The 8072-nt window shown below is 64.2% G+C and overlaps 1 protein-coding gene across 4 annotated transcripts in view; it reads right to left on the minus strand.

Moving 5' to 3' along the window:
- ccdc50a (coiled-coil domain containing 50a) overlaps window positions 1-5752 on the minus strand; it is a 101742-nt gene extending 95990 nt beyond the window's left edge. For all 4 annotated transcript variants that reach the window (XM_048541952.2, XM_048541951.2, XM_048541950.2 and 1 more), the window contains exon 1: window positions 5544-5752. In XM_048541952.2, coding sequence (XP_048397909.1) covers window positions 5544-5592 — 49 coding nt within the window. In that variant the 5' untranslated portion in view covers window positions 5593-5752. The remainder of the gene's footprint in view (window positions 1-5543) is intronic.
- Between the last annotated feature and the right edge of the window lie 2320 nt (window positions 5753-8072).

An 8072-nucleotide genomic window follows, 5' to 3' on the forward strand; every position in this document is an offset into this window, starting at 1 on the left:
GGAGGGTGAGTGTGTGGGGAGGGAGGGAGGGAGGGTGAGTGTGTGGGGGGGGGAGGGTGAGTGTGTCGGGGGGGAGGGAGAGGGTGTCGGGGGGGGAGGGAGAGGGTGTCGGGGGGGGAGGGAGAGGGTGTCGGGGGGGGCGGGAGAGGGTGTCGGGGGGGGCGGGAGAGGGTGTCGGGGGGGGCGGGAGAGGGTGTCGGGGGGGGCGGGAGAGGGTGTCGGGGGGGGCGGGAGAGGGTGTCGGGGGGGGGAGGGAGAGGGTGTCGGGGGGGGGAGGGAGAGGGTGTCGGGGGGGGGAGGGAGAGGGTGTGGGGGGGGGAGGGAGAGTGTGTGGGGGGGGGAGGGAGAGTGTGTGGGGGGGGGAGGGAGAGTGTGTGGGGGGGGGGAGGGAGTGTGTGGGGGGGGGGGAGGGAGAGTGTGTGGGGGGGAGGGAGAGTGTGTGGGGGGGGGAGGGAGAGTGTGTGGGGGGGGGAGGGAGAGTGTGTGGGGGGGGGAGGGAGAGTGTGTGGGGGGGGAGGGAGAGTGTGGGGGGGGGAGGGAGAGTGTGTGGGGGGGGAGGGAGAGGGTGTGGGGGGGGAGGGAGAGGGTGTGGGGGGGGGAGGGAGAGGGTGTGGGGGGGGAGGAGAGGGTGTGGGGGGGGGAGGGAGAGGGTGTGGGGGGGGGAGGGAGAGGGTGTGGGGGGGGAGGGAGGGTGTGGAGGGGGGAAGGAGGGAGGATGTGGGGGGGGAGGGGGGTGAGTGTGGTGGGGGGGGTGAGTGTGGTGGGGGGGGTGAGTGTGGTGGGGGGGTGAGGGTGTGGGGGGGGTGAGGGTGTGGGGGGGGTGAGGGTGTGGGGGGGGAGGAGGGAGGGTGTGGGGGGGGAGGAGGGAGGGTGTGGGGGGGGAGGAGGGAGGGTGTGGGGGGGGGAGGAGGGAGGGTGTGTGGGGGGGGAGGAGGGAGGGTGTGGGGGGGGAGGAGGGAGGGTGTGGGGGGTGGGGAGGAGGGAGGGTGTGGGGGGTGGGGAGGAGGGAGGGTGTGGGGGGGGGAAGGAGGGAGGATGTGGGGGGGGGGAGGCGGGGTGAGTGTGGTGGGGGGGGTGAGTGTGGTGGGGGGGGTGAGTGTGGTGGGGGGGTGAGTGTGGTGGGGGGGTGAGTGTGGTGGGGGGTGAGTGTGGTGGGGGGGTGAGGGTGTGGGGGGGGTGAGGGTGTGGGGGGGGTGAGGGTGTGGGGGGGGTGAGGGTGTGGGGGGGGTGAGGGTGTGGGGGGGGTGAGGGTGTGGGGGGGGTGAGGGTGTGGGGGGGGGAGGAGGGAGGGTGTGGGTGGGGAGGAGGGAGGGTGTGGGGGGGGAGGAGGGAGGGTGTGGGGGGGAGGAGGAGGGTGTGGGGGGGGGAGGGAGGGTGTGGGGGGGGGGAGGGAGGGTGTGGGGGGGGGGAGGGAGGGTGTGGGGGGGGAGGAGGGTGGGTGTGGGGGGTGGGGAGGAGGGAGGGCGTGGGGGTGGGGAGGAGGGGGGGCGTGGGGGGGTAGGGAGGGGGCGTGGGGGGTAGGGAGGGGGCGTGGGGGGGTAGGGAGGGGGCGTGGGGGGGGTAGGGAGGGGGCGTGGGGGGGTGGGGAGGGGGAGGGCGTGGGGGGGAGGGGGGGGCGTGGGGGGGGAGGGGGAGGGCGTGGGGGGGGGAGGGGAGGGCGTGGGGGGGAGGGGAGGGTGAGTGTGTGGGGGGGGAGGGAGGGTGAGTGTTGGGGGGGGAGGGAAAGAGTGTGGGGGGGGGAGGGAAAGAGTGTGGGGGGGGGAGGGAAAGAGTGTGGGGGGGGGAGGGAAAGAGTGTGGGGGGGGAGGGAGAGAGTGTGGGGGGGGGAGGGAGAGAGTGTGGGGGGGGGGGAGGGTGAGTGTGGGGGGGGGGGAGGGTGAGAGTGGAGGGGGGGGAGGGTGAGAGTGGAGGGGGGGGAGGGTGAGAGTGGAGGGGGGGGGAGGGTGAGAGTGGAGGGGGGGGAGGGTGAGAGTGGAGGGGGGGGGAGGGTGAGAGTGGAGGGGGGGGGAAGGGTGAGAGTGGAGGGGGGGGAAGGGTGAGAGTGGAGGGGGGGGGGAAGGGTGAGAGTGGAGGGGGGGGGGAAGGGTGAGAGTGGAGGGGGGGGGAGGGTGAGAGTGGAGGGGAGGGGGGGAGGGTGAGAGGGGGAGGGTGAGAGTGGGGGGGGGAGGGTGAGAGTGGGGAGGGGGGGAGGGTGAGAGTGGGGAGGGGGGGAGGGGAGGGTGAGAGTGGAGGGGGGGAGGGTGAGAGTGGAGGGGGGGAGGGGAGGGGGGGAGGGGAGGGGGGGAGGGGAGGGTGAGAGTGGAGGGGGGGAGGGTGAGAGTGGAGGGGGGGAGGGTGAGAGTGGAGGGGGGGGAGGGTGAGAGTGGGGAGGGGGGGAGGGTGAGAGTGGGGAGGGGGGGAGGGTGAGAGTGGGGAGGGGGGGAGGGTGAGAGTGGGGAGGGGGGGAGGGTGAGAGTGGGGAGGGGGGGAGGGGAGGGTGAGAGTGGAGGGGGGGAGGGTGAGAGTGGAGGGGGGGAGGGTGAGAGTGGAGGGGGGGAGGGTGAGAGTGGAGGGGGGGAGGGAGGGTGAGAGTGGAGGGGGGGGAGGGTGAGAGTGAGGGGGGGAGGGTGAGAGTGAGAGTGGAGGGGGGGGAAGGGTGAGAGTGGAGGGGGGGGGAAGGGTGAGAGTGGAGGGGGGGGGGAAGGGTGAGAGTGGAGGGGGGGGAAGGGTGAGAGTGGAGGGGGGGGGGAAGGGTGAGAGTGGAGGAGGGGGGAAGGGTGAGAGTGGGGAGGGGGGGAGGTGAGAGTGGGGAGGGGGGGAGGGTGAGAGTGGGGAGGGTGAGAGTGGGGAGGGGGGGGAGGGTGAGAGTGGGGAGGGGGGGAGGTGAGAGTGGGAGGGGGGGGAGGGTGAGAGTGGGGAGGGGGGGAGGGTGAGAGTGGGGAGGGGGGAGGGTGAGAGTGGGGAGGGGGGGGGAGGGTGAGAGTGGGGAGGGTGAGAGTGGGGAGGGGGGGGGGATGGTGAGAGTGGGGAGGGGGGGAGGGTGAGAGTGGGGAGGGGGGGGAGGGTGAGAGTGGGGAGGGTGAGAGTGGGGAGGGGGGGAGGGTGAGAGTGGAGAGGGGGGGGGAGGGTGAGAGTGGGGAGGGGGGGGGGGGAGGGTGAGAGTGGGGAGGGGGGGGAGGGGAGGGTGAGAGTGGGGAGGGTGAGAGTGGGAGGGTGAGAGTGGGAGGGTGAGAGTGGGGAGGGGGGGGAGGGTGAGAGTGGGGAGGGTGGGGAGTGGGGAGGGTGGGAGTGGGGAGGGTGAGAGTGGGAGGGTGAGAGTGGGGAGGGTGAGAGTGGGAGGGTGAGAGTGGGGAGGGTGAGAGTGGGGAGGGTGAAAGTGGGGAGGGTGAAAGTGGGGAGGGTGAAAGTGGGGAGGGGAGGGTGAGAGTGGGGGGGGGAGGGTGAGAGTGGGGGGGGGAGGGTGAGAGTGGGGGGGGGAGGGTGAGAGTGGGGGGGGGGAGGGTGAGAGTGGGGAGGGGGGGAGGGTGAGAGTGGGGAGGGGGGGGAGGGTGAGAGTGGGGAGGGTGGGGGGGAGGGTGAGAGTGTGGGGGGGGAGGGTGAGAGTGGGGAGGGTGAGAGTGGGAGGGTGAAAGTGGGGAGGGTGAAAGTGGGGAGGGTGAAAGTGGGGAGGGTGAAAGTGGGGAGGGGAGGGTGAGAGTGGGGGGGGGGAGGGTGAGAGTGGGGGGGGGAGGGTGAGAGTGGGGGGGGGAGGGTGAGAGTGGGGGGGGAGGGTGAGAGTGGGGAGGGGGGGAGGGTGAGAGTGGGGAGGGGGGGAGGGTGAGAGTGGGGAGGGTGGGGGGGAGGGTGAGAGTGTGGGGGGGGGGGAGGGTGAGAGTGGGGGGGGGGTGAGAGTGGGGGGGGGGAGGGTGAGAGTGGGGGGGGAGGGTGAGAGTGTGGGGGGGAGGGTGAGAGTGTGGGGGGGGAGGGTGAGAGTGTGGGGGGGGAGGTGGGTGAGAGTGTGGGGGGAGGGTGAGAGTGGGGGGGGGCGGTGAGAGTTGGGGGGGGCGGTGAGAGTGGGGGGGGGGGCGGTGAGAGTGGGGGGGGCGGTGAGAGTGGGGGGGGGGAGGGTGAGAGTGGGGGGGGGAGGGTGAGAGTGGGGGGGGGAGGGTGAGAGTGGGGGGGGAGGGTGAGAGTGGGGGGGGGAGGGTGAGAGTGGGGGGGGGAGGGTGAGAGGGAGGGGGAGGGGAAGGTGAGAGTGGGGGGGGTTGAGAGTTGGGGGGGGGAGGTGAGAGTGGGGGGGGAGGGTGAGAGTGGGGGGGAGGTGAGAGTGGGGGGGAGAGGGTGAGAGTGGGGGGGAGAGGGTGAGAGTGGGGGGGGGAGAGGGTGAGAGTGGGGGGGGGAGAGGGTGAGAGTGGGGGGGGAGGGAGGTGAGAGTGGAGGGGGAGGGGAAGGTGAGAGTGTGTGGGGGGGGAAGGTGAGAGTGTGGGGGGGGAAGGTGAGAGTGTGGGTGGGGGGGAGGGTGAGAGTGTGGGTGGGGGGGAGGGTGAGAGTGTGGGGGGGAGGGTGAGAGTGTGGGGGGGGGTGGGAGAGTGTGTGGGGGGGTGAGAGGGTGGGAGAGTGTGTGGGGGGGGTGGGAGAGTTTGGGGGGGGTCGGGAGAGTGGGGGGGGGGTGGGAGAGAGTGGGGGGGGAGGGTGAGAGGTTTTGCTTTATCTCTATTTTTTTCGTGGGGGTAGGCGCTTGGTTTGACGGTGGGGGTAGGGGAGGGTGAGAGTGGGGGGTAGGGGGAGGGTGAGAGTGGGGGGTAGGGGGAGGGTGAGAGTCGGGGGTAGGGGGAGGGTGAGAGTCGGGGGGGAGGGGGAGGGTGAGAGTCGGGGGGAGGGGGAGGGTGAGAGTCGGGGGGGAGGGGGAGGTGAGAGTCGGGGGGAGGGGAGGGTGAGAGTCGGGGGGTGAGGGTGAGAGTGGGGGGGAGGGGAGGGTGAGAGTGGGGGGAGGGGAGGGTGAGAGTGGGGGGGAGGGGGAGGGTGAGAGTGGGGGGGAGGGGGAGAGGTGGGGGGGAGGGAGGGTGAGAGTGGGGGGAGAGGGGGGGGTGAGAGTGGGGGGGGAGGGGGAGGGTGAGAGTGGGGGGGGAGGGTGAGAGTGAGAGTGGGGGGGGAGGGTGAGAGTGGGGGGGGGAGGGTGAGAGTGGGGAGGGTGAGAGTGGGGGGGGAGGGTGAGAGTGGGGGGGGAGGGTGAGAGTGGGGGGGGAGGGTGAGAGTGGGGGGGGGGAGGGGGAGGGTGAGAGTGGGGGGGGGGAGGGGGAGGGTGAGAGTGGGGGGGGGGAGGGGGAGGGTGAGAGTGGGGGGGGGGAGGGGGAGGGGGAGGGTGAGAGTGGGGGGGGAGGGTGAGAGTGGGGGGGGAGGGTGAGAGTGGGGGGGAATGGGATTAACGGGGAAGGGTGGAGATGGCAGAGAGGTCAGATAGAGGAGATATGGGAGGCAAAAGTGGGTTAAATGGCGGGGGTGTGACAGTGAGGTGGGGTAGATGAGGATGGTGGGACGGGCTTTAGCGGTCTGTTCGGTGACTGAACCCTCTCTTCAGCTCCTACCTGTGTTGACGGTGGGGAGGCTGCTCTGGTCGATATTGAAATCTGCCATCGCCGCGGCTTCGGGACCGCTCCCCCGGGCTTTCTCGGTCTCTGCCGGGCGCTGCCCCTTTGCCCCGCTGTGTCCGACACTGCCCCAAGTCCCTCCAACGCCCTCGGCGCCCCGCAATAGGTCTCACTCCCCTCTCCCTCCCCAAACCACCAGTCCTGGAGATTGGTTCCGCAGAAACACCACTGATGCTGCGCATGTGCATCATCCTCAAGCGGTGAGACGGCGTCCGGCCCAGGCCGAATCACACCAGCTATGCCCGCCTTCAAAATCTGAGATGACAGTTCCTTAACAGAATGAAAAGAGGTAATATGAGATGTTGTAGCAATGAAATCATCTAACCTACAAGTACCTAGGTACAGAATCATAAGAACAAAGTTAAAAGTTTAACATTACAATAATTCTTAGTATTATTTCTGACTTTGGTAAGAGCTCAGTAGAGGGGTCGGGAGACAAACCTGATTGGAGGGATTCAAACACAAAACTCAGAGAAACTGGTGAGCAGCTAGTGAGAGATAACAATATACTATAGAGTCATAGAGCTGTACAGCATGGAAACAGACCCTTTGGTCCAATTTGTCCAAGCCAACCAGATGTCCTAAATTAATCTAGTCTCATTAGCCAGCATTTGGCTCATATCCCTCTAAACCTTTCTAGTCATGTCCCCATCCAGATGCCTTTTAAATGTTGTAATTGCACCAGCCTCCACCACTTCCTCTGGCAGCCCATTCCATACATACACCATCCTCTATGTGAAAAATCTGCCTTTTCTATCCCTTTTAAATCTTTCCCCTCTCACTTTAAACCTATGCCTTCTGGTTTTGGACTCCCATACCCCAGGGAAAAGACCTTGACTATTCACTGTATCCATGCGCCTCCTAATTACACAAACCTCTGCCTCTGACTCTCCAGGCAAAATAGCCTCAGCCTATTCAGCCTCTCCCTGCAGCTCAAACTTACAGTGACTAAAAAATAAGTTGAAGGATTGATATTACAGTGCAGTAAAGAATTTAAAATAGCAGCAGCTCAACGTACAGTCTGACCATCTGTGCCAGACCTCAGTCCTCCAACCGTCCTACTCCACTCCAAGTCACTGGTTCACTCCACAATGGCACTCAGCTGCACCACCTGGCAACTTCCTTGTATTTCTTTTCTGAACCCTTCCAAATTGCACAACATCTTTCCTTGAGCGGTTCAACAGCTTTGGAGAGGAAAGTCGTGTTCATGGATGCTGCACCGCAAACAGTCTGGCAGATTCCCCCCTAGCTCAGTGGAGCTCTGAAAACAAAACAGGCAATCATTCTGATCAGTGCTGTACCGTACAGAACCTTTGTGCAAAGTTATCTGTCCCTGAGTTGAACACTAGAAATCTGAAATGGGAGGAGGTCATTCAACCCCTCAAGCATGTTCCCAGCATCCAGTTCAAACATAGTACCTCAGTACCATAATTGCTGAGTTGGGGAATTAGGCCAGAACTAATTTCTGTAGCACCTATTGAGCCCCTGGAAAGGGGGCATTTGGATGATGATGTGAGTCTTCCCCATACACTTGCTGCACAGTGCCATTCCACATAATGATTGGATCCATGCCCTCACCAGAGTCAGGGTCCTGAAGAAGACATTGTATCATTCAGAGACCTTTCAGTCCGTAGTTCCTGTCGAGTTGAAAGAGCTATTAAATTAGACCCACTGCCCATGTTCCTTATTCAGACTCTTGCAAGTGATTAGAGAAAAACAGAAGCAAAATGAAGACCTGCTGAGAATTTAATACTAACTTTACTTTTCTGTTAACTGGCCTGCAATTTAGGATTGAATCAAGATTGCTGACTCTTGACTCTTCATAGAGTTTTCATTGTCCTGTTTTCTTTGTATATCTTGTTTTGCTTTTCCAAGCTTGATACTCACAACACTGTTTGTCTGTTGTCCAAATACGAACATTTTGACCTCTCTCCCATCACTCACTGACCAGTATTCATCCACCCAGACATACTGAAGCTTTGGGCTTTGTGCCATCTGCTGGCCAATTTCAAAAGTGACACAGTCCACTCAGACTAAAAGCCAGCCTGACCTTCTTTCCCATATGACAGTGTTCATTCTGACTGTCTTACATGTATGTTATTTCTACTTAGTCTGATTGTGTTTATCGAGTCAGAGAGTAATTAGAGTATAGATCATAAGTTGTTCAGCTCATCAATCTTATGCTTGGCTTTTCTGTAGAGCAATCCAGTCCTTCTCATTCCCCAGCCCTCTGACTGTATTCCTGTAAATTTAATCCCTGAAGTGCACATCCAGTTTCCTTTTGAAATCACTCATCGCCTGCTTGCAGCACTTTCATTGGCAGTGACCCTCAGGGTCATTCCTCCTCACTGCTGGAAGTTTTTCCTCAGATTCCCTCTTTATTTCTTGTCCATCGTTTCACATCTTTGTCTCCTGATCTTTGCACCATTAGGTAATAGAACTGTTTTTTCCTTGTCTGCCTAATCC

This window comes from Stegostoma tigrinum, chromosome 14, assembly GCF_030684315.1.
Source record: "Stegostoma tigrinum isolate sSteTig4 chromosome 14, sSteTig4.hap1, whole genome shotgun sequence".
Classification (NCBI taxonomy): Eukaryota; Metazoa; Chordata; class Chondrichthyes; order Orectolobiformes; family Stegostomatidae; genus Stegostoma; species Stegostoma tigrinum.